Below are 26,599 nucleotides of genomic sequence, written 5' to 3'. Positions count from 1 at the left end.
GGATAAAATACTAAAAATTCATAACAGTTAAAAGCAGCGTTCCTAATTCATACTCAGTTAAAACAGATGGCGTTCAGCCATTAACTCCTCAGCTCCCTTAAGAGGGGAACAGCTGGATCTTAGTTGTTGCCATGGTGCACTCTATCAGCAGCCGGCCTCTCCCAAAAGCCCGGGCAAGGCGGAATAACCTCAGTCTTACAGGCCTCTGCGAACTCATGTAGGTCCCGCAGGGCCCGGACAGTTTGAGGGAGAGCATTCCACCAGGCAGGGGCCAGGGCTGTGAAAAGCCCTGGCCCTGGTGGGGGCCAGCCGCATCATAGAGGGGGTGGCAGGGATCTCCAGTAAATTGGCCTCTGCCGTCAACCCAGAGACCGACGTGTGGGGACATATGGGGCCAGACGGTCACCCTGAGGTAACAATGAGGGTCCCAGACCGCTGTGATAGGCCTTTAGCTAAGGTTAACACCAATACCTCGCAGCACGATCTATCTGAATTCAACCGGAAGCTAGTGCAGACGGGTGCAGCACGGGCGTAATCGTGATCTCTAGAGGCACCGCCTGTGAGCAAACGGTGAGCCGCCGTGATGCTGACCTAGTTTCAATTTCCGATCAGCCTCAAGGCTGTAGGCCCGCCAGTGAGAGCGAAGTTCGCAATAGTCTAATCTGGAGGTGACCGCTGCATGAATCATCACTGTGGCCAGGTCTGCCTGGGAGAGGAAGCGCTGGGCCAGCCGCCGGGCCTGGCGAAGATGGAAAAACGCAACCCGGGTTACATGGGCCACCTGGGTCTCCATAGAAAGAGACGAATCCAGGTGGACCCCCCAGGCTGCAACCGAGGGGCTTCCGGTGCCACCGAGACCCCTCCCACACCGTGGGCGGCTGGAAACCCTCCGCCACCCGTAAGTGACCTAGCCAAAGGATTTCCGTCTTTGCTGGATTCAGTTTTAACCTGCTCTGCATCAACCAACCAGCAACCGCCTCCAAACAATGCTGTAGAGCTGCAGGGGCGGCGTCTGCTCCCCCCTCCATCGACAGAATGAGCTGGGTATCATCAGCATACTGATGGCACTCCAGCCCATAGAAGGTGTTTGTTTCTTACAGTGGCAGGCGCTGGCCTTCCTAGTATGTTTGTGTTTTTAATTGAGTTATCATTATTTATTATTATTATTTAATTTTGTTTGATACCACAGCTGCCCATTCTTTAGCTGGTGGTTAGCCTTTCATTACAATTCAAGCCTCACTCAGAGGCCTAGGATGTTGTAATGTGTCAATGTAGTATTCATGCAGATCCCAGCAGGGCTGCCTTTTGAATCAGTTTTATATTTTAACTGTATTTCAATTGTTTAATTTTTTCCCTTTTTTTAATGTTGGCTGCCTTGCAGGCCTGGTTGGAAAGTCAGCATAAAAATGTTTTAAACAAGTAAAACGAAATATTGCTGTAAGTCTCTCACTGTGGGGTAGGTCTTAACCTACTTGCTCTCCCCTCCCCTCCCCTCCCTTGCCTGCCTCCCCTTCCCTCCGCTAGAGTGGGTGGGCCAGGTCCAGATGCCGGACCCCCTCCTTCCCCTCCCTTGCATGCCACTTCTCCCTCCACTAGGGTGGGTAGGCCATGTCCAGATGCTGGGCCCCCTCCCCTTCCCTCCCTTTCATGCCACCCCTCCCTCACTTCCCTTTCCTTGCATGCCGCCCCTCCCCTTCTCACCCACCACTAGGGTCGGTGGGCCATATCAAACAGTCAAAAACTATGAGTTAGGTCTTAACCTACCTCACAGAATGGTTATGAGGATGAAATGGAGGAGAGGAGAACAATGGAAGTTGTTTTGAGTTGCTATTGGGGAGATAGCCAGAGTGTAAATAAATAGTGTCTCGAAGAATATGAATTGTAGTGAGTTGAGAGTCTGTATTGAGATATTGAGAGTTTTCAGTTAGAAATGCCTGATTGCTCCCCCTCCCTTTTGGGCTCCTACTAATGGTATTTTGTTACAGCTACTCAGAAGACTCAGAAGTATTGATATATCAATTCTAGAAACCACAACTTATAACAAAAGGTATTCCAGCAGCAGTGGAAGATAATTAGAGGCTCAAGAATTCAGAGAATATTTGCTTGTTTGCTGGAGGGGCGGGGGAGAAGTATATCCAGCCCTCACTTTTACAACTGCATTTATACAAACCTAAATACAGTATATAATCCTTCTCCTTTGCTGTGGAGCACACAAGCTGATCCAGGTGATGAGGAAGTCCAGCCTGCTGGGAGACTGGCCTCACCAACTGGGAATGTGAACCAAAAAGGCACACACAAAGAGTAATTAATAGAATTTTTATTGTGCACAATGAAGAGAGCATCTATCTCACCACAGGCTAAGAGATAGGTTCTCTCTCAGAATCAACAGGCATGCCAAGGGTTTTTATATAGGCAGATGCAAGCAACTATAATTAGGCAAGACTGATATAAAATCATGTTGATTCTAATACTTGGCAAATAAGGTTGCCCCCTGCTAGACAGCAGAACCTGGATGCTTTTGCCATTTCTCTGGTTTCAAAGAGGTCTACTTTTGGGAACCCCCAATCTTTGAAAATATGTTGAAGGTATTTCATAGAAAGTTCCTGCTCATGGTTGGGTCTGTACTCTGTTTAGCATATTTGCTAAGGCGTTCTTTATCCCAGCAATGTGGATTGTCCCTTGTGAGTTCTTGTGTGTCAGTGCCACCTCCCATGTCTCTATGGCCTCCCAGCAGAGTTGGTAGGAGCCTGTTATCCCTTATTTGTTCAGATAATATACTGCTCATGTATTGTCTGACTGAATGAGGACCCATTTGCCTTGAAAAACATCTGAAGGAGGGGTGGAGTGAATCTGTACAAACCATATCTGAAGTGAACACAATTTCAGCCTGGCATGAGCCACCACAACAGTAGTAGATGCCATTAAAACCAGTAGTCTCTGTACAGACCTCACTAACTGCCACCTGTTGCTCATTAAGTGTCACACCATATTTCAAATAGAGATGGTGCTGTCTTCTGGCAAGAAGGCTTTCCCTTGTATGGAGTTGAGCATAGCCTCTATAAACTGAACTCCTTGAGGAGGGTGAAGATGTGATTAGTTGATGATTAGCTTTAATAATGAGACAAGTTTGTACCATCGGATTCATTTGCTTGTTGGAACTGACCATGACAAGCCAGTTGTCTAGGTAGCAAAAAATCGAATAGCCCAGCATTCTCAGGTGGGCAATGACTACTGCAATGCATTTGGTAAAGATCCTCAGGACAGTAGCTAATCCGAAGGTATTGAAAAATCTTGTTCCCATGTCCAAAATGAAGGAATTTCCTATATTTCTGATTAATAGAAATATAAAAATAAGCATCCTTGAAGTCAATTACAGCAAATCAACTATTTACTAAACACAATTCCACAACCAAAGATAACAAAACCATTCTAAATTTGAAGATAAACAGGAACTTGTTCAAAACATGGAGGTCAAAAATGGGCCTCTGTCTTCTTTTTTGTCCATTATAAAAAACTTGGAGGGAAAAAAAACATTGTTGCTTCTCAGCAGTGACCTCTCCGACTGCTCCCTTACTCAGCAGTTCTGTTAATCAAGAGGCCAGCTAGAGAAACAAGTTTTCTCTCACTGTGTATGGGGGTGAACATGGTAGGATATGCCTGAACTCTAGTCCATAACCAGAACTAATAATTTCAAGAACCCAAGTGTCGGGGCAAATGCCTTGTCATTCAGAGCGGTAGTGAGCATGTCTGTTGCAGAAACAAACATTCACCTTTTGCTTAGGTAGAGACAGTCAAAATCTTTGCCTTTGTTGATGCTCATCCCTATTGGGTGGAGGAGTGCTACCAGCCCTGGGTCTAGCGGGGCCTTTGCATTTAGAAAAGGAAGCAGTCTGGAACTGTTTTAAGGATACAGTGGTTGCTAATATTTCTGTGGTTACAAAACCTTGTTGCCTTGGTTGGAAATATTGGTGGAGTTGGTTGCTATTGGGCAAGATCCCCAGAGATTTGGCTTTTTGTTGTTTTTAATACCCACCAAGAATTCATATGTGGTTGAGCCAAACAGAAATGATCCCTGAACAGCATGTCCTCTATCTCGGATCTAGTTTCTAACAGCGGTGCTGTAGTTCTTAGCCATATGTGCCTCCTTAGTTGTAGACGGGCCAGTGAATGAGCCAAGGCAACTGTTGTGTGTATACCAGCTATGGTCTCCTGTTTGGAGACTCTCTCTGCCTCTGACTTTACCATTCTAATCTTTGCACAGATTGCCTCTGGTATAACAAGCGGTGGTGGCTGAAAGCAAAATGAAATGCTCAAGAAATAGAATTCTTCACAACAACAGTTATAAAAACATGAAAACATAACGACCAACACAAAGAACCAATTAACACTGTTTTAATACACAGTTTTCTTGATAGTGACCAGTTTCTTTTTATTTGTAGATATTGACATAATTAATCTAACAAAAAAACCACAGGCCTTTAATAGTTAAAATAACTGTATTTGAGCAAAGACATTGATATGAGACTGGGACCCAGAGCCCCTCCTTCAAATGATGTTACAGTAGAAAAGAGTCATTCAACAGCTTAAGTAAAGTACACAGGTAATATACAAGGCGGCTTTGAGCTTCTGCTTTGAAAATTAAGTACTTCTAATGCAACATATTACTTTATAGATGTACTTCCAACACCTCTTACTGTCCTTATGCATACATCCCTAACATAATTTAACATTATTCCTATAATGAAGTACTCTTTCAGCATTTATAAAGGCAACAATAACTTTCAAATCAGCCTAATAAGAGATTACAAGCAGAAGTTTCTAGTTTTAGAAGTCCTGCAAATCCTAAAATGAAACAGTGTACAGCCCAATTTGAAAAAAAAGTTTATCCAAAATTATGTCTCATTTGGGTTAGTGAGGTCTACTTTTTGTTAATTATGCTTAGGCTTGGAACTTTAAACCAATAAAGTTATGTTGGAAAGGTTAAAAGGATGTATGTGTATACACACACATATACACAGTACATCCTGGGAATATTCAGAAACTCATCATCCTGGAGAGACGTGGGGTGCCGCAGGGGTCTCTCCTGGGCCCAGTGCTATTCAATATTTTTACCAATGGCTTGGATGATGGAGCAGAGGGCATGCTAATCGAATTTTCATATGACACCAAATTAGGAGGGGTAGCCAGAGGACAGGGTCAGAATTCAAAATGACCTGGACAGATTAGAGAGCTGGGCCACAACTAACAAAATGAATTTCAACAAAGATAAATGTAAGATGCTACACTTAGGCTGAAAAAAATGAAATGCACAGATGACACCTGGCTTGACAATGGTACATGTGAAAGGGATCTGAAGTCTTAGTAGACCACAAACTGAACATGAGTCAGCAGTGTGATGCGGCAGCCAAGAAAGCCAATGCAATTCTGGGCTGCATCAATAGGAATACAGTGTCTAGATCGAGGGATGTAATAGTAACTCTTTCCTCTGAAATAATGTGTCCAGTTCTGGGCACCAAAATTCAAGAAGGATATTGACAAGCTGGAATGGGTCCAGAGGAGGGCGACCAAAATGATAAAAGGTCTGGTACCATGCCTTATGAGGAAAGGCTTAGGGAGCTTGTTGTGTTTAGTCTGGGTGAGGTTATAGCTATGTTTAAATATCTGAAGGGATGTCATGTTGAAGAGGGGGCAAGCTTGTTTTCTACTGCTCCAGAGACTAGGAAAAGGAATGGATTCAAGCTACAGGAAAAGAAGAAATAAGCATTAGGAAGAACTTCCTGACAGTAAGGGGTGTTCAACAGTGAAATACACTGCCTCAAAGTGTGGTGGAGTCTCCTTCTTTGAAGGTTTTTAAAGAGGCTTGATGGCTATCTGTTAAGGGTGCTTTCTGAATGGCAGGGGGTTGGATTTGATGGCCCTTGTGATCTCTTCCAAAGCTATGATTCGAAGACCTTCAGAAAAGTTCCTTCCCCCAACATCTAAGATTGTATTTTTTTCCCTTAAAAGGATTCTATAAATGTGCAGGTCTGTTAAACCAGCCTTGATCAGATATATATTGCCCTTAAAGGGAACAAATCACATACATCACTTTAAAAGTTAAAAAAACACTTTATCTTAGAAATGTGCAAACTGTGATGCTGATTTTCTTTTTATAAAACCTGAGGGCAGAATATCATTATTCATCAAAAACTGGACAGATGTGGTCCACATCAGTATGGAAAAGAAAACTGAATATGAAATCTGTAAACCTTAAAATGCCTAATCTATAAAGCTGAGCCTTTGTTACAGCTAGTCTCTCTGATAATCATACTGTCTTTCTGAAGTAGATTAAGTTTCCATATTTTCTGTAAAATCCCGTTCCACATAGTCTTCTAGAAGCTTCAAGGTTCTTGTGCTATTTCCAATGGAACAGTCTGTTTTGAAAGACACTGAGCTATGTGTATTGAGGGACATGCTGTTTTCAGTTTTGAAAGCAGAGCTCAGTATCCTAAAGAATGGCATTAACTGTGTGATACTGGATATAGAATGAAGATCTAGGAGTGGAAATACATATTTTGTTGTTGTTTCATTGGTATTCAATTCCTGTAAAAAACAGATAAAACCAAGACTGTTGAGACATATTTACAGACAGTACAATGAAACATACAATGTACGTATTGAATACAAATTTCCATTTTAACATACACTAGATTAAAAATGGCTAATAGCTTACAGGAGTGGCACAGACAATGGGTTTTTAAACAAAAATGCTCCACACTTTTAGTTGTGGCTCCTAGTTCAGTTTAGGAACTCAAACTGCAGTTTCATGATGTTGCTCAGACATGAATTTCCCTCTTCACTATTTACACAACTGCTGCAGAGATGTGTGTGTACCATGGAGGCCATCTCTGGTACTCACTGGATATCACCCAAAACAACACACAATCCCTTCCAGTTTACACATGTGAAAGTGTTTCAAAAAGTTTTAATCCTGGGCTGAGTGCTCTCCTATGGTTGGACATTCATACTTGAACTGTATTTCATTTTAACGCTTAAAATGGCAAACATGAACAAGATTTCTATTTACAGAAATGCTATGCTACTTATCGAACATGTTCTCTTTATTTTCTTTTTTATTCCTTTTGTTTCAAGTCTCTATGCTTGATTTTTCTAATACATACCGGTATAAGCAATTGGTGATAGGGTTGCCAACTGCATCTTGGACTTTCCTAGAGATTCGGGGGAAGTGCCTGAGAACAGGCTTAGCAGGCATGTGCTATCATAGAGTCCATCCTCCAAAACAGTCAGTTTTGCCAGGGCAACTGATCTGTATACACTGGGAATCAGTTGCAATTCTTGGAGAACTTTAAGCCCCACTTTGAGACTGGTAACCCTAACTGGTGAACAGATTATCCCCTTTCTGCAGCAAGAACACTCTACTGAATTTGGAGAAATGTAAGAAGCACCGTATCCCATGTCAAGCTTCTGCTATTGTTAATTATTAAAGCCCTACAAATCCTTCTTCAGATGCTTCATCACCAGTTTGTACCTACCTCCCAATAAAATGTTATTTTTGGAAGACAAAGGTAGCCATCCATTGTCTCCTTCAAATACAGTTCTTGCTGCTGTATACACAGGAAGTTGTCCTCATTTGTACTATGTAGAAAAACCACATATGTGGCTATTTCTGCATTGTGCCAGGTGTACAAGAATGCTGTGGGACATTGATTAAAAAAGAAACGGAAAATCCAATCCTACCACTGAAGAAAATGGGTGGGCTTTCTGTGTGCCTAACACTTACTGGGATGGAGTCTGAAAATTTAACAGTTTAGTCAAGAGTCCAAAATAAACTATAACATGTTATATTAATAATATGGAAATTATGAAGTTTAATTACCCCATATTTCAACTTGAGTAAATCCAGGATTTTAACAATATGTGGTTTGTATTCTTGGTGATTTTCCATTAGATCTGAAGTCATGTTGTATGTCTGTGTGTCCACCTCTGGAACAAATGCCCACCTGTACCTAAATAAATAAGAATTCTGAGGTAAGAATCAAGTATGGAAATTCTTTTGGATTTAGAAATTTTATAACTGGATTCATTCAGCAATGGGATAGTCCTGCCTCCTTGGACTGGGAGATAAAAATAAATCTCACTTGCTGGTAATAGGCCATGAACAGGATATTATAATATTGTGGCACTCCTCCTCTCCCCTCCCACCTTCTGCCCCCAGCCTCCACAACCTCACTCTGTCAGGTTCAGGGCTGCAAGTAGGTCAGTTGCCACATATCCTACCCTTCATGTCTCCTTTAAAATATATACACAGCTATGAACATTTCACACCTCGGGTCCTCTCTCTCATCCACACAGACATCAGGAGACAGGGTAGCCAAGAACTGTCTACTGAAAAATTCGGTCCCCACATTGAAAATGTAGATACTTTCTATGGTTGGAATGCATAGAGATCTGGAAATAAGTGTCTTTAAAATCCAAAACTATAAACCACCAATTGAACTATAATAACTGCAAAATGTATAAGTGAAACTATACAAAAAATTTAACTGACAAGAACTTATTCAATTTTTAAAGGACAAAAATAGGACAAAGAGATCACCATCCATTCTTTGTAACAACAAAGAACATGGAATAAAATCCACAGGTGGAAACATTATGGAGAACCAATTCAACTGCTCCTTTAGACACCAAATCACCCAAAGCTTGTTCAAGCTTTGGGCTAGAACTAGCTTCATTAGGACCTGGTAAAGTAAGTGATGATAAGCTTAAAAACTCCGGTCAATATCTTTCTGCAACCATTTTTAACATCAAAGATTTTGTGGTGACCTCCCTCTAAGCTAAGTTGAGGAGCTAATTTGTCCTTGAAGGTAATAGGTGATGGTAGGGTGCTGGCATCTAGTCAAAATGCAGACTTATGCCCCTGTTACTTTAGAGACTGTGGCCAAGAAAATCTGGATCTGGGATTCAAAGACATGCACTTTCCACAGTTCTGTGCTAATAAGTAAGGATGCTGTTGTCCATAGAATACAAAAGAATGACTAAGAATATACAAGAATTATTTGTGGTACCTCTGCTCTTGGAAACACTCTCTCATCGGGAATATCTGTTGAAATTGAGCGAAAGGAGCAGTGACACCCAAGGACCTCGCAATCTGCATCTTTTTTAATTTGTTCAAGAGTCTCAATGGTCTTATCTGAAAACAGAGTGGCTTTCAACAGGCAATGGGCAAGTCTTCCACCTATCACAGCATCTTAGTACTCAAGGCTGTACAACATAGCCAGGAAAAACATCTAAGTGTAATCACACCTGCCAGGGTCAGTGCTGAGAAGTCAGCAGCATGCCTGCCCGCATTCCTCTGTTGTTTTGCCAATTCTGTTGCTTTGGACATGAAAACTTTATCTAAAGTATGTTTGACTTCAAGAAGAAGATCAATGTAAAATGCCATCTTTTCCTACAGAAAAAGCTGGTAAGCAGCCACGATAGCCTGATAGTTGGCTATACAGAAATTAAGGGCATCAGCTGAGTAAACCTTTCTGCCTAGGGTATCAATCTTGCAGCCATCTTTGTCCACAGCCTATTGTACTTTTATAAATTGCAGGGATGGAAGAAGGTTTCTCCCAGATATTCTTAGCAATGTCCATGAAATTTTCGAGAACTGGGAAGCAACAGTCACTGGTGCCGCAGAATATAATGCCAAAAAGATCTTGGCTTTAGGCTTTGGATTAGAAAATGCTACCTCCATGTCAAAGGCATCAGAAAACAGTTGTAGGTTGTTGTTGGATATAGGCAAACTGTCTCCTACAGCCTTGTCTGGCAATGTGCCTGAAGGTAACTTGGATCCATGATAGGAATGGAAAGCCTGGTCTTCATAATTGGAATTGGACAAGCTCCCATGGAATGAAGGCTGTAGTTCAGGCTGTTCATATCGGGGAGCTGATGGATAAGGAGCCATAGAAAGGTACTGGCTGGAGAGTGCTTGAGGGGCTGCTGCAGAAGGCCAAGGAACCAACAGTATCTGATAAGCTAATTGCACATTCCACTGTGGGTACAGTGGACAACTGGCCCAAGGGCCCTGTGGGTAGGCATAGGCCATTGAGGACACCACGAAGTGATTGCGATAGAAACTTTTGAGCAAGAACTAATGACTGTGGTGCTAGTGCCTGGAGGGCCAATAACTTGTGAACTGATGACAGTGGAGCAGCTGAGGAATCATCTGCAGAAGTGAAACTGCTTTTCCAGTAGCGAGGTATGCCCTGGTAAATCACTCTTGGAACTGTAAAAATCGGGTTCAAGAAAGCAAGATAATGAAATGTGAGGAATGGATGAAGGCACCTTCTCAAGCACAATCAGTTCTGAAAGTTCCAGAACCAACAGAGTAGCTGGGGTTTCCTTGCTTTTGTGGTGAGGTGTTGTCTCTGTGTTTGAATTTTGCCTTAGCTAGGTAGCTCCAAAGAACTGAGATTGGCTACGGTTGGATCCAGTGACTGGGACCAATGTTTGTAAGTGTCCGAGGTAAAAACTGAATGAGAGGACGCCACAGAATCAGACTTGGTCATATCATTCATGGCCAGTGATGTCAAGGCTGTCCAACAAGGACAGAGAAAATCCCAAAGAGCAGCTTTGACTCTCAAAGCTCTATCTAAATGTGCGTTAGGCATGAATTGCTGGCAATGGTGGCAGGCTCCAATGTTTTGTGATTCATCCAGGCAGACAAGACAAAGGGTGTGATTGTCCATTTGAGGCATTCTAGTACTGCATTGGAAATGTTTCTTGAACAATGCCTTTTCAGCCATCTCAAAAAGAAGATGAGAAACTCTTGGTAGAAAGAACAAAGGAACAACAAAGCGAAGAGCATAACTAGATTGAACCTCTCAGTTTGGTGGCAAAAGAAGAACTGAGGGAAAATGGGGAACTTCCCCCTTTAGATGGGCTCTGATTTGGCAGGAAAAGCTGTACATGCTCACTGAAGGGAGATTATGTCAAGGTTCACATGACCACATTTAAACTCAATAAAGGCACAAGGTGGACTGAAGGAAGAGAAATTTTATGAATAGCTGATGTCACATCACTGGATTTTTACTCTTTTGAGGATGTTACACAGGGCAACTCCCTTAGGAGTTGTGGGTTTGCAAAAAGAAAATTGAAAAAAAAAGAGGAAATATAATATACTGAGAAAGAGAAAGATGAGATTTCTGATCTGGAATGTCTTCTCAGAAAAGCCTTCTATGAGTTGTTGCAATTGTTTAACACTTGGGTGAGGCCAACGGAATAAAGATGGCTGTGAGATGCCAGCCAGTAATGGTTAATGCTTGCATTTCAGTTTCGAAAGAGTCACGTTAACTAACTTATGGATGAAAACTGGGCCTTGGAAGAGAAGCACTGGGATTTTTGAGAGATGCTAAAGATCACTGACAGGGAGCTCTACCAGATCAGATAGCTCTGAACACCTGAGCCTCATCAATGCAACCAGCTTTCAGCAGCCTGATCCTTCTGATGGTCATTTGCAAGAGCAGGAGGGAAGATATACAGCAAATCTTTGGGCCAAATGGCTTGAAAACTCTACTTGAGCTACTTCTCTACTCCACTCAGCTTTCCCAATCTGAGGCCTGTAAGGAAATAAAGCCCTACGACAGGAAGGAAGGAACTCTCAGAACATCATGTCACTATTAACGTCAGGAATGGCAGAGTTGATGGTCTTGAAAATTTGGAAGATGTATTTAATACCTCAAAAGCAGGCCTAACCTGCAGGACATCGGTAGCTCTGTTACAAAGCTTCTGAAAGTGATCAAAGGCAAAAAAAATCACACAACTTTTTGGTGAATTTTGGATTTTTTTCTTTTATTTTCAGAGGACTATTTATTCTCTTCCCTGTCTGCACAGAAAAGAAAGCAAGTCATAGATCTGGACATCTTAGAGTAAGAGTCTTTGCATGAAATACAAGTGTGTGGGATTTTTTTTTGTGGGACATAGGGGGAAGCGAAAATTCCTGCATCAGATGTTTAGAGACAAAGGCTGAGTTGCTTTACCTGCTTTAACCAGATAATTTACATACTGTCTACTCTGTCTTAATAGCTAGAAGAGCAGAGGCTGAGAAAACAAGTGGTCTTGGGGGTGGGGCCTTGCTCTACTGAGTGGATCCTTCTCCCTTAGTGACAGACAGCACTCTAGTCAGATTCTCTCTTTTGCAAGGTCATGGGATATCATAAGCTAGTTTTCTCAACAGAGGGCAAACTATACTGATTTTGGCAGGTTTTGGGGAGGGAATCTGTTTTAGCAAATTTAAAATTCAGAATTGTCTTAATTCATTCATCAAAATTCTAACAGATGGGAAGGTGATTTGGGGATGTGTTTCACTGCTTGTCATGCTGTCTCAGACCCAGACTGTTAGGGAGAACCAGGAAGGGAGAACTCCTTGAACTGGGTGTCTCTTGCCTGCTTCAGTAATGGATCTACTAAAGTGTGTCTTTCGCTGGAAATAACTGCTTAATCAAAATCCAAGAGCAAAGAACAATTCATGAAGTACCTATTAGCTTTTGAGTTCTCTAGAACTCTTCATCAGGCTGAATGTTGGAAAATAAAAAAGGCCATGATTTTAAGACCTGTTCCTGCAGCATTCCTGTACTTAATTCTGGCAGATATAAATGCTGCCTGTGTGAGGTTGCACCCTGATCTCTATGAACACCATAGTAAAACTACAAAGCTGGTAATTTTCCTTGTAACTGCTTAAGCTTGGCAGTTTCTCTTTTATTGCTCCTGAGACACAGGAAGTGAGAAGACAATAAAAGCACTGCCTCAGCTTTGTGTGAGGTGGGGAAACACTTCACAAAAAGCCCTGCAGACACCTCCTATTGAGGGAAATTACTTTCCTCTTTTTCTTTTGTTATGAAAACATCATCAAGAAGCTTCAATAAAACTCTGCTTCCATTGAGTTAAGTGGAATGGCCTATGCAGCAAGGACAACTGACTCCAAGGCTAATTGTATTTGCTCTGTCTTCTGAATGTTGGTCAATACATAGAGACAGAGAAGGACACACTCCAGGTGTTGTACTGGAGAAGTTAAAGCATAAGCAAGACTATTTACACCCCTAAGACATTAATTTTCTAATACAGAGCAAAATCTGCATCTATTTTTTGCACAGTCATCTAGGTAGGTTTGTTTTGTTTGTCACTGCATAGTTGTAGGCAGCCTATAATAATCTTATATAAAAACATGGAAAAAGCAACTCTTGCAGAATCTCTGTTGTGTCCTAAACTTTTATGAGCCAGTCTGCCAAATGTATGAAGCAATACATTCAGTTGTCTGAGAGACAGAGTCATATATACTCAAAGCAACGAACAGCAAAAAGGATTGGGTGGGAACAACTTCCCAAGACACAACTGTGTGACATTACATATCACAGCATAAATCTAACAAGATCCAAATAGAGTGTGTAGGGATATCTCTCAATTGTTGCTGAGTTATCAAAGCAGGATGAATCTGAATAGCATCCTGTAAGGAAGGGCAATTACTATTTATAATAATTGGACTAATTCTAGCCTCAGTGGGATCTGCACATGAATTCCAACACTGCACTTTCTTTGAATCACTTCTGGAAAAGTACCTTTTACCTTTAAGTCCAGAGAGACTACACATGCTTTTCTACTGTTATCATACCACTCATGTGGCACATTACAGTATCCAACATTGTGTGTACATGGACTCTAGCTTTTGAATGCTAGCACAATACTTTGCCTAAAACATTTTGCAGAATGCATTACTAGATGTCCTTAATGAACAAGTGCTAGTTGATCAAATCTGTTTCTTTAATAAAGCTATTTGACTTAACTGTTACTATAGCCAAATTTCACTGTAATCACACATTTGCTGAAGATAAATTCACCACTGACCTTCTTGCACCTATTTTTATTTATTTTATTTATTTATACTTTGGGCTTCTAGACCGCCCCATCCCCGAGGGGCTCTGGGCGGTGTACAGCAGATAATAAATACAATTTTAAAACATCATAAATAGGCTAAAACTTATAAAAGCAGCGAAAACTAGCTAAACATTAGCATTTAAATGTAAAATAAATATAGGCATAGGTGTAGGTGGCGCCCGGTGCCTAATATTAAATTCTTCCACCCCCAGGGAGAACGGTAGGTCTAGATAGATGTTATAGGCCCAGATGTAGAGGCCGGCGGAAGGGCCAGCGGAAGGGGCCAGCGGAAGGGGCCAGCGGAAGGGGCCAGCGGAAGGGGGCACCATCAGCGGCTGGACTCTCCAAAGGCCCGGCGGAACAGCTCCGCCTTGCAGGCCCTGCGGAACTCACCAAGGTCCCGCAGGGCCCGAACAGCTGGTGGGAGAGCGTTCCACCAGGCCGGGGCCAGGGCTGTAAAGGCCCTGGCCCGTGTGGAGGCCAGCCGCATCATCGAGCGGACGGGGACCACCAGTAGACCGGCCTCTACCGAACGAAGAGGCCGCGTGGCCACATACGGGGTGACGCGTCTCGAAGATAATGAGGGTCCCAGGCCGCTGTAGGCCTTAAAGGTCAACACCAACACCTTTGAAAACGATCCGAACTCTACTGGGAGCCAATGTAGTCGGCGCAGCACAGGCTGAATATGGTCCCAACTGGCGCTGCTCAGAGCAGGCGCGCCGCCGCATAAGTTGGACCAGTTTCAATCTCCGGATCGAGCGCAGGAAGCGCCAGCGTAGAGCTGAATTACAATAGTCTAGCCTGGAGGTGACCGCTATGTGGATCACAGAGGCTAGGTCCGCTTTGGGAGAGGAAGGGGGCCAGCCGCCGGGCCTGGCGAAGGTGGAAAAGGCAACTGGTTATATGGGCCACCTGGGTCTCCATAGAAAGAGATCAATCCAGGTGGACCCCCAGGTTACGCACAGAGGGTCGGGCGCCAATGTGACCTCTCCCACACCGGGCGGCTGAAAAGTCCATCCTGCCAAGCCAAAGGATCTCCGTCTTCGATGGATTCAGCTTTAACCTGCTCTGTCGCAATCCAACCAGCAACCGCTTCCAGACAATGCTGTAGAGCCGCAGGGCGGCGGCTGCTCCCTCCATCGACAGAATGAGCTGGGTGTCATCCGCATACTGATGACAGACCAGCCCAAAACTCCGTATACAGCTGAGCAAGGGGTCGTGACATAGATGCTAAATAATAGCGGGATAATAGCTCTCTGGGGTACACCGCAAGAAAGCGGGCACTTCTGGGAGGCTTGATCCCCGCGCCTCACTTGTTGATTCCGCCCCGAGAAACGACAATCCATTGAAGGACCATGCCCCGTGATCTCCGGAGGCGCCAGGCGGTGGGTCAAAAGGTCATGATCGCACCATATCAAACGCCGCGGTAAGATCTAACAATACCAGCAGCCGATCCGCCTCGGTCAAGTTGTATAATGGAGTGTATCTGTGACGGCGACGCAGAACAGTCTCCGCCCCATGCCCAGCACGGAAGCCGGACTGGAAGGGGTCAAAAGTCGATGTGTCATCCAGAAAGCCTTGAAGCTGCTCCAGCACCACTCTCTCAATTACCTTCCCCAGAAACGAAAGATTCGAGACGGGGCGGTAATTGGCCAGATCCCCTGGATCTAACGATGATCTTTTAAGAGTGGGTGGACCACTGCCTCCTTCAACCCATCCGAAAGACTCCTTGCTCAAGGGAGGCATTGATGATACTCAACAGATGGTCGAAGCTCCTCCTCCCGCAAGTTTTTACAAGCCAGAGGGGCAACGGATCCAGAGGACAGGTAGTAGGTCTAACAGCAGCTAAGGCCCTGTCAACAGCGGCTTCAGAGAGCAGGGAAAACTGGGCCATGCAAGGGCCTGAAGACGGCAAGGGAGCCTCCAGTTCACTAATTGTATCCAACGTAGGAGGAAGGTCCTGGCGGAGCGACGACGACCTTATCCGCAAAAAAGCTCATAAATGCCTCACAGCTAATGCTCAATTGGGAATTTGAAGAACCCTCCCATAAGGAGGTTAAAGACCCAATTATACCGGCAAAACAATTGTGCCGGGCGAGAGCTAGCGGATGCGAGAGAGGAGGAGAAGAAAGTTCTCTTCGCTTCCTTCGCCGCCATCTCATAGGCTTTCATAAACGCCCTATAAGATGTTCGCAAGCAGCTTCTGCCACGCAGATTTCCTCCATATTCGCTTCTAGGCGCTCTCGCTCAGTTTCACGGCGAACTCCTCTGTGTACCATGGAGCACGCCGAGAGCGGGGGCGTAGAGGTCGCCGGGGGGCAACAAACTCGATGGCATCAGAGAGCCGGGAATTCCAGTCCTCTACCTGCTCATCGAAAGTGTGCCGGCGGGTTCAGGGTGCCGCAGAGCATTCAGGAAACCAAGTGGATCCATAAGTCTCCGCGGGCGGGCATAAATCAGCCCGTCGCCTAGACAGGGGCGGTGGGGCATGTCCATCCGGACCGACAGGGCGTAATGGTCGGACCATGGCACTCTGTTGACAGAGGACACGCACCAAATCAATCCCCGCCACCCAAAGACCAAATCCAGCGCAGCTCCGCCTCGTGAGTGGGGCCCGAATTTACTAAGGAGAGGCCTAGCGTCGCCATGGATGACACTAGGTCCGCCGCCGCTGTACATGAGGCGGCATCGCATGGACGTTGAAGTCCCCCAAGACAATAAGCCTGGGGAACCGCAGCGCCCAGTCCGACACCACCTCCAGCAGCCGCGACAGGCTGCTTCCCGGCGCGCTAGGCGACCAGTACACCAGGAGAACAGCCAACCTCTCCAGGGCCAGCCACTCTAGGCCGACACACTCCATGCCGGTGATCTCTGGGACGGGGAGCGCCCTGAAGGGAATAGACTCCCGGACGAACAATGCCACCCCGCCCCCCCGGCCCTGTGTTCGCGGTTGGTGGAGACACGCGAAACCTGGTGGCGCGACCTCGCACAAGGCGACGGTCTCACCCTCGCGCACCCAGGTTTCGGTGACACACGCCAGGTCCACCTGCTGGGCTCCGAGAAAATCCTGGAGCACCTTGGTCTTATTGTTAATGTATGCATCTTCATTTCATAAAACCATAACCCAAAGGCTATGGTTATTATATGGTTTTCTGGCCAACAAATAAAAATTAGCACACTCACATTTGAAATAACTGCATCTTGTCAGGTGGAAAAGAAAGTGCTGTGTCCAAGAATTTACAGGCTGATAAATACAAGGTCAGTTCATTCTGATGTAAGTCACCGAGTAAGGGACCATTGCCATCTGCTGTTGTCCTCTGTTTATTTAGTTTGCTGTTGCTTCTGTGAGATTAATAAATGAGCAAAATGGAGATTTAAAAACAAGCAAACCCTAGTAAGGTGCATTTTTAACTCCTGAAAGTTTATTACATACTTAAAAAAAATAAACTACACATAAGGGTGAAAAGAAGCTCATGATGGGGGAATGTAGTTTTGAAAAGAATGTAGTTTGGTGAGGATGTTGCAAGGAAACCCCTCCTGTTTAAAATCCCAGTCACCTGGAGCTGCTGGTTTATTGCAGAAAAAAAAGATGCTGAAACATACATATGTGTGAAATGCAAACTAATAATGCTAAAGACAAAATAAACAAGCAACATTTGGAAGGTTTGTTGAGAGGAGGGCAACATTTTTTCCAACGACATCATTTTATCCTGTACAAGCAAATGGCTGCTGTTCAGTTTCATAGGGATGGGTAACAGGAACACCATTACAAATGACATTAAACTGTTCAAGTTTTCCTGTTAATGCAAATTCTAATTATAGGATTTTAAATTTCTGTTGTTGCCAATTTGACCACCTCCTTTTCTACCCAAGGCCTCAGCCCTTACAACAAAAATGGATGGAATACTATTCTGTTCCCTATTCCTTACTTTTACATTTAATTGCAGAAATTACTCTTATAACTTTCTAATTGTTTCCACTAAAACATATTTATATAAAATAATTTTATGTAGTGTTCCAACCAAAAAGTTTCTAAGGGCTTTTCAAACAAAACAATAATTTAGTAAGAGAAGGACACCCACCAGGAATTAAAGGGGTCATTGTACACCCCCCCCCCCATTTTTACTTTTTTTTTTCTGGCATTACCCATAGCCTGTTTCCTTTCCCCTGACTCCTTGTCTCCTTCCTAACCCCCATCCAACTTATCTTTCTCTTCAGCTTTCTTCCCTTCCTTTCCCTGGCAGTCTCTCCCCATGAAAACTCCAGCTGAGTTGTGTGGTATCAGCTGAGCCAGACCCAGTTGCATGATGGGAAATCTGCAAAGACTTGCATGAAGTACCTCACTTTCTCCTGTATTCCCTCCCTATACTACTACTTCTTTCCCTCCTCCTGCAGCCCCCTTTCCCTGCAGCCCACCCACCAACCTACCTTTTATCTGCTCCCCATCTTTAGCTATATTTATTTACTTCATTTGTATCCTATGTTTCTCTATAAAATGGAACCCAAAGCAACTTATACAATTTTCCTCCATTTAACTCTCACAACAACCCCACGAGGTAAGTTAGCTGTGAAAGTGTGACTGGCTTGGAACTTTCCTTGCTTTTGAGTTGATTCAATTAATACACTTAGCTGAAAATAATCAAGGTGAATCATCTTAACTGTGTCCTCTAGCTTCTGCTCTAATTCTCTCCAGTATTCAGTTGTTTAACAGGTTTAGTTGAAGGAGACAACCCTGAGTTTGTATGGAATTGCTTCTTATATGTCATAACAAAAGTCATTCCCCCCACCCCCCAAACAAACACTACTAGCAGTTGGTCTGTTGATACCCTGTATCTCTCTGTTCAGTTCTTAGAATAAACAACCATGCAATCAGTTCTTTAAAAAAACAGCCAACGACCATTCTAAACAATAAGGCTGACAGTTAAAATCAGGAGCAGCAGAATTTTCCGCTTCAGTAGCACAAGGTAGAAATAAAACAGAAATTCTGGGAGTAAAACAAGGCTGCTGCTAGTTCAGCGCTATCTTGACTGCACTGTAATATTCTCTATATAAGGCTGCCTTTGGAAGCCGTTCGGAAACTTCAGCTGATCCAAAATGTGGCACCCAAGCTACTTTCAGAGGCCTCCACTGTGCAACATTAGACTGTCGCCTTGGTCATCACTATATTTAAAAAGCAGGCAAGACTGCTGTTAGCTGCAACAAAAATCATCATATCAAAAAGGCCTATCAGGTTTGTTTCTCTGTATTTGAATTTATTTGATTCACAAAGTATTTCTTACTTCACAGGTTCTTCCTCTTCTGTTAAATCCTCCTCCAGTTGTATAAATGTTTGAATCTAAATGTTAGAAACGAGGGAGGGGAAAACAAGTATTAGTATATGTACACCAGTAATAAAAATATTTTATATTGCATCATGAACATAAATATGCATATTGCTTTGTGCCCTTGAAGAGAAAAGACACACAAGACTGAAATGTCAGCAGCACTAATATTAACATTTTAAAGCAGACTACTACAATTCAAATATCTTTCTTTGCTAGTCTTACTTTCACTATTTTTAAAAATTATTCCTTACCAATTCTGTCACCATAATTGGCCATAATGAGGTTAGATGCTGAGGTGAAATTCTCAGCAACAGGACGCGGAAAAACAGAAACATCTGGGCAGCGACTATGGAAGTTTGTCCAACCCGTAGGTTGTCAGTCAGTTTCTCTGGAATAAATGTATAGGAAATACATACATACATAAGCCTATACTGGCATAGTGTATAGGAAATAGCACACATTATATTAAAGTGCAGTGAGTCAAAACTACTAAAACATAATGTGCTCAGTCACAGTACTGATCAGTCACACTGATCAATTGTATTATACCTGTTTTCAAAAATAAATCTATTGAAATTATTAATTGTGATTCTATTTTTACCATCATTAAAATTATACCATTACGCAATTGTTCAAAAATTAATATATACCATGCACTAAAACTTAACATAAGCAATACATACACGAAATAATCATTAGAACAAAGTAGAGAACCAAGGCCTCCTGCTGTTGCTTATACTACATCCCAATTAATCTTCCATCTGTTGCAAAAAGTATTCAATTATTTCTCAGAATGCTTCCTTTAACCTGCTCCTTTGGTTTATGTCTGGTCCAGTATCTAATAAATGGGAGTCAATGTTTCAGCGAACAACTGAGAGTTAATTTTCCCTTTGCAGATCTTCTTATATAACAGTGATGGTGAACCTTTTCGAGATGGAATGCCCAAATTGCAACCCAAAACTCACTTATTTATCGCAAAGTGCCAACACGGCAATTTAACCTGAATACTGAGATTTTACTTTAGAAAAAATGTTTCGAGGCGTACATTACTCGGGAGTAAGCTTGGTGGTAGTCGGTGGCTTTGTTTGAAGCAACGGTGGAACTCTTCCAACGGGTGAATCACAACCCTAGGAGGGTTTACTCAGAAGTAAGCCCCATTGCCAGCAACCGAGCTTGCTCCCAGGTAAAGGATTGCGCTTTAGTTCTTCACATGAAAATCAGTTTAACAGGGTTATCTACACTGCTTCCCCAAAACTAGGTCTTAGGTTTAATGCTAATAATCGAGCCCAGCAGCCCAGGCCAGCCTAGTGTGTGTGTGTGGGGGGGGGGGTGACTCTGTTTGCGAGTGCCCACAGAGAGGGCTCTGAGTGTCACCTCTGGCACCCGTGCCATAGGTTCGCCATCACTGTTATATAACGTACTTTTGTTCATTAATAACACTTGCCATACTGTACATGCTCATTCATCTATGCCTGACAAGTATACCTGCTTCCAAGGTCTTTGACAGCAGATGACTTGCTGCAACTGGTAGGCTCCTAACTGCATTTTTTTCTTTCATGAAATCACCTGATAGAATACTTAGCAGAGCTATGAACTTGCAGTTTAGTATACTGTTTATCTCCAATACGCTGGTCCTAAATTCTTGAGCAAGCGGACAGTGCCACCAAATATGAAGAAAGGTGCCAACATCTTTATTACATTGCCGATACATTTTAGAAGTACCTGTCAATATTTTTACAATCCTTTCAGGTGTAAGGTACCATCTATACATAATTTTAGCATATTTCTTTTAATACCTATGTTAGATGACACCTTTACAATATCTTTGTGCAGTTCTTTCCAGAGAACATCTGAGATGGCTATCTGAAGTTCTTTATCCTACCTGCTCTTATAAGCAGTACTTCCACCTTCTGAATCTGCAAGTAGGCCATAGCTAGTTGCTACCTATGAATCTCTGTTTGATTTAAAATATGCTCGAATGTGTAATAGGCAAAAAAAAAATATTCCTCTAATCTGATCTAGTTTGAATGAAGCTTCTTGTCTAAAGGTTCTGAAAAAATGGCAAAGGAATTTCGCTAGCTTTGCATTGAAGTTATACAAAGGATTTGATAGTTTTGTTTTTTAAGCAAGTATGATCCTAGCCATTTTCAGATTTTCCTATGCTCTGAGGTCCCATGTCTGTAGGGGCTCTGCAAACATGCAGAATTGCAATGAATTACCTGCAACTTTTCAACACTAAGTTTCTTTGATAAGCAGTTTCCTGCAAGAAACACTGTTATCCAAATAGGAGATTCACTTATCTGTGCAAGCAGAAAATTATGGGAAACCACACATCCACAGGCTTCGCATTATCAGTTGAACAACAACTTTCTAAATTTTGCATTCTTTACGTCCTCCTTCAATAAAACCTTGCTTTTTTAAACAATGTACCTTGCTACCTGCCTGGAACCCCTACTTAGATAGATTGTTGTAGATGTTTCTAGCAAGATTGCACAAGAACTATAATGGATCACATCAAAGGTCCAGTCAATTGTTCTGTTTTTCACAATAGATAGGTGCACTTGGGAAGTTCAGAAACAGATGAAGGTATTAGCTTTCCATTGCAATTATCCACCCAGCAATTAGCATCACCATTTCTTGTGGCAGTAAATGTCATCAGATTATTTATGTGTTACATGAAGTAACATTTCTTTCATCAACCACCCTGAACTGATCACCCCTGTACATTATTGGATGATCTCAAATTCCAGTATTATTAAACACAGGGAAAATTCTCTGCATCTTCTTTCTTCACACCCGACATTTAATAAGGCTCTCTCATACCTTCTCTTGGTTGCCATTTTCTAAGCTAGAGTCCCAAAATGTTCCTTTATAATTTTGGGTTATCAAGCTCATTGGTATCTTTTCCAACATGGGGTGACCAGAATTGTATGAAGAATGTCACACACCAGATTGTTACAGTAATACTTGCTTTATCTTCAGGCCCTTTCTTAATGATCCCTAGTATAGCATAGAACAAGCACTCACCTTGTATCAAAGGTAGGTAAAGGTGATACTGATCAATTTCTCCACTGAAAACTGCAAACGCTTGACGCTTCAACAACATTGCCTTTTGCTCAAAACTTGGGAAAAGTTTCAAAGAACTGCTCTGCATATCTGTGATCAAGATCAGATTTAGCATTAAGTTGAAACCTTTTATGAAATGAACACTGGTTATCTAATAGAACAAGCAACAATAGACTTACAATAGGAGCAGCAGTGACGTAGTGCTTAAGAGCAGGTGCATTATTTTGCTAGGCTTACTTTCACTGTTTTAAAAAATTATTCCTTACCAATTCTGTCACCATAATTGGCCGTAATGAGGTTAGATGCTGAGGTATTGCGCAGAGGCTGGCTGCTGGAAGCTCCTGGGCCAGACAAGGATGGGGGGGCCAGTCCAATCACACCCATATGACCACAGAGCCACTGCTCTTCATTGGCCAGAGGAAAGAGGGATGTGGGGGAAAAATCCTGTAAGAGGCAGCCCCTTTGCCATTACTGTATGTTCCTACTAGCTCGTTTGCGTGCTTCCTGCCATGGCGCCCTGCCCTGTGAGGGGGACAGATCATTAACCAGATGGGATAACATGACAGACCCTTCGAACTGGAACTGTCCCAGTCAAACTGGTATGTATGGTAAGCCTAAGCAACAACAAAAACATTCTATGTAAGTGTGAGCAATTAAGCAGTTCACCATGTTCTTCTTGTTGATTTAGCCTTATGTTTAAAAAAATAAAGACTTTGGTGAATACTTACTCATCAAGTCTTTAAACATAGTTTTTTCATGTGTAAGAAAGTGATCAATAATAGACCGCCAACTGCAGGGTATGACAAAACAAGCAAAAATTAGTGTAATTAAGTTTAAACTCTGTCATCATTCCTTTCAGGGATGCTTGTCACAAGATAAAATTTTCATAATTTAGGTGACTTCAGCTGCAGAAATCTAACATATAGACTGGACAAACACTTGCATCTGTCACTTGGAAAACTACATACACAATTTACAAGCTACTGAACGCAAAGTAACTTCGTATGACCTTTCTCCACCTTTTCTCACTTTATTGGGGCCTGATATGGCTTTGAAAACTGTGGTCCAGCTATACAAGGATGTTACCTTGGCAGAACTTCGAATCCAATCATTATCTGTCTGCTCTCCTTGTTTTTTACGACTGAATTATAATAACCCATTTAGTCCAGCAAATTATCTGTCAGATCTATTAACTTTTCGGTACAAAGTAATCTTTACAAAGGCCAGATTTAACATGCTCTCCTCTGAGGTTGTACGTGGTGGTTTTCTGGGTATTCCATTTTCTAAAAGATTTTTCCCGTGTAACGGTGATAAAGTGGAAACATTAACGCATGTTTTGCTCTTTTGTAAATTATACCAGAGAATAAGTCAAGATGGACTAATACTACTGATACCAGGTTGAGGAAACTATCCGCCCGTAAAACTAGTAAAGACTCTCCTAGAGGATAAACGTAACTATATCACTTTTGCAAATTCCTGTCTGAGGGAACAAGGAATAAGGCTCCTACTTTTAACTTGGATTGTAAGATTATTTGTTGACTATAATATGCTTGATTTTAATTCTCAATCTGTTGATTCTCAATCTGTTTCTGTTCTTAGAATGTATATTTTGTCTTTTTAAAATTTGTTTAAAATTTCTATTTTTTTTAACCTGTGGTTATGGGTCTTTCGATTGTAAATAAAAAAATACTACTACCACAATTTACACATATTCCTATACCAAACAAGCTACTTCTGTTTAGACCATTCTGACTTGTATAAAGCAGCCTTAAAAGAGAACCAACTAACATTTCATATCAAATGTTATCTTTTTAAACAATTGTGAGTTTGCTCCATGCCCCAGATTACAGAAGAAACAGATTTTCTCTGCATTTTCCCCTGACTGCCACTACTAAGAGTTCCTCTAGCACTGCCTGAGTGAGCAAACTTGGCTCCTGTTACCCAAGTGGAGCAACAGAGGATAATTCCACTGAAGCTGAATCAACAACACTTTTTCCTTCCATTTATAGTACTTTGAATCCAACCAAAATCTCAGCAAGAACTGATGCAAAATACTCCTTGCCAAAACCACAAATTTTACTAGTCTCTCATGAGGCTTGAAAAAGCCCCAAATTAAGTAATCTATTAAAAAAACCTTAATGGTTTCATTGATCATGACACCAGCTTTAAAGAAGAAAAATCTATACTTCATTACATTCCTTTGGCAGTACAGGAACATAACAGCAAAAAAAATTGCAGGAAAAAATAATTTCTAATAATTAAGAAAATGTAACTGTTGATTTCATCCTATGTACTCATTTTATTTTTCCATTCAGTATATTTGGGGATAAAATGACTATCCAAAGACACACTGCAATTAATTTTTTTTTGGTAGGGGCATGGAACACTACAAGACAATTGCCCTCATTAAAAGTTGAATATGCAGAGTATGGAATTTTAGGAGATAGAATAAAATTAGTGACACTAAACATTTTACTGAAGGTTCCTGGCAAATTGCTTATTCTACAGAGAGATTCCAAATGGAAAATATATTTCAGCTTCATTGGAATACACTAGATTTCGCTAAGAAAACACACACACACAAAATGAGCCCAATTGTATTTCTTACTGAATGCTTGAAGTATCCATCTGGAAAAAAGCTGGATCCATAAATAGTTCTAGAACATCTTTCTTCCATGCTCGCTTGGTATAGGCATAGCCACTTAGAGAGCAAAGCAACTGAGAACCAGCACGGAAGCTGGGAAGATTGTAGGCACTATCAACAAAAATATATACAATAAACAGATGACACACTTCTCCAAAATGTATGCTTCATATGCTCTGCAGCAACATTCCATTTGTCATTTCTGAATAGAGTGCATTTGGGGATAAAATGAACACTTGCAGGTTAGATGCAAAATTAATGTACCTGGCAAGGAAATGAAAGAGAGGATTGTTTTGTGGAGGAATGATAGCCTATAATCACTTTTTTGAGAAAGAAGCATATGAACTGGGAAAAAAAAATCAAACAACTAGTTTAAACTAATGTTATAACAACTGAGTTATAACAATAATTTACTAAGGGTTGGAAAATCAATATAATGGGATGGAAGTGGGAAGGAGGGGGATAGAAATTTACAGTTCTAGTAGCTTTCTTTTTTGTCTATACTGTTAAATGAAAAATAAATTATAAAAAATTAATGCATTGTTTTCTTAAAGATAAAACTGGAATAAGTTAAATTAAGAACACTATGGAGTCATCATTCCCAAAAATACATAGCATTTAAAACCTCTGAAAATAAGCTAATGCCTTGTTGAATTATCTAAGGAATTACTGTGCATAGAACTAGATCTTACTCCACACTCCACTGTACTTGTAGGGCAGATGATTTTCTACTGTTTATCCCCATTTCTTTTGCTGAAAACACTTTTATTTTGCTGAAAACACTATTATATATTACTATTTCTTTAATATCATTCAATGGAGTAGGGCAGGAGAAAAGGGATAATTATTATGCATCTGACTCTCTGGTTAATGCAAAATGTGGCAGAAGCAGTGGTGTAGCGCCCACGGGATGGTGTGTGTGTGTGTGCGCAACACCCTGGATGGAGCTGCGCCAGAGGCATGGTCAGGCCGTGGCAGGGGCGCAGGGTGCACGCACTCCCCAGGTGCAGTTTCCCCTCGCTCCATCTCTGGGCAGAAGGTAATATACTCAAGTTCTTAGTACAGCAATGGCTTAAAAGGTGTTCACAGATATATACTTGAGAATGTTACAAGTGTAAAGTGATTTACAAGAAAAGCTATTTACCTGTGATTGCGTAAATAAGGAAACACATAATAAAGCAGTCGTGAGATTAATGGCAATGCCTTCTCTTTCTCATCACTACGATAAACCATATCCAGGAGAGAAGCGACAATCTACAGAAACAGTGTTCCATATTAATGAATGGTTCTCACTTAGTACAGACGTTAGCTGGCCTAAAGTAACTAGTGAATGGTTTCTGCACTTACCTTTATTAGATTTGAATTTTACATTGTTATGTTTCTCCCTGTAATCAGTACATTGCATGGCCCCTTGAACCTGCTTTGTTTATTTTTTTCTCATCCTTTAAAAGTCTGCCTGTGAGGAGACACTACATTGCATCTGAAAAAGTGGGTTCTAATCCATTAAAAATTCTAAGTTTTCATGGACAACAACCCACTTTTTCAGATGCAGCATAGTGACTCCTCACAGGCAGACTTTTAATGGATGAGACAAAAACAAATAAACTACGCAGGATCAAGAGGACATGAACTTTAGTGATTCTTTAAAGTG

General features: G+C 41.9%; 1 protein-coding gene across 1 annotated transcript in view; it reads right to left on the bottom strand.

Annotated features, from left to right (window-relative positions):
• Nucleotides 1-5,486: 5,486 nt before the first annotated feature.
• DOP1B (DOP1 leucine zipper like protein B) overlaps nt 5,487-26,599 on the bottom strand; it is an 84,579-nt gene continuing 63,466 nt past the window's right edge. Inside the window, 9 exon segments of the mRNA XM_048495475.1 lie at nt 5,487-6,582; nt 7,877-8,006; nt 17,098-17,256; nt 19,194-19,249; nt 19,490-19,626; nt 22,266-22,394; nt 23,033-23,094; nt 24,913-25,059; nt 26,093-26,202. Coding sequence (XP_048351432.1) covers nt 6,328-6,582; nt 7,877-8,006; nt 17,098-17,256; nt 19,194-19,249; nt 19,490-19,626; nt 22,266-22,394; nt 23,033-23,094; nt 24,913-25,059; nt 26,093-26,202 — 1,185 coding nt within the window. The 3' untranslated portion in view covers nt 5,487-6,327.

Source organism: Sphaerodactylus townsendi, linkage group LG04 (assembly GCF_021028975.2).
Source record: "Sphaerodactylus townsendi isolate TG3544 linkage group LG04, MPM_Stown_v2.3, whole genome shotgun sequence".
Lineage (NCBI taxonomy): Eukaryota > Metazoa > Chordata > Lepidosauria > Squamata > Sphaerodactylidae > Sphaerodactylus > Sphaerodactylus townsendi.
The sequence above is the reverse complement of the archived record's forward strand: the minus strand, read 5'-3'. Positions and strand labels throughout refer to the sequence as shown.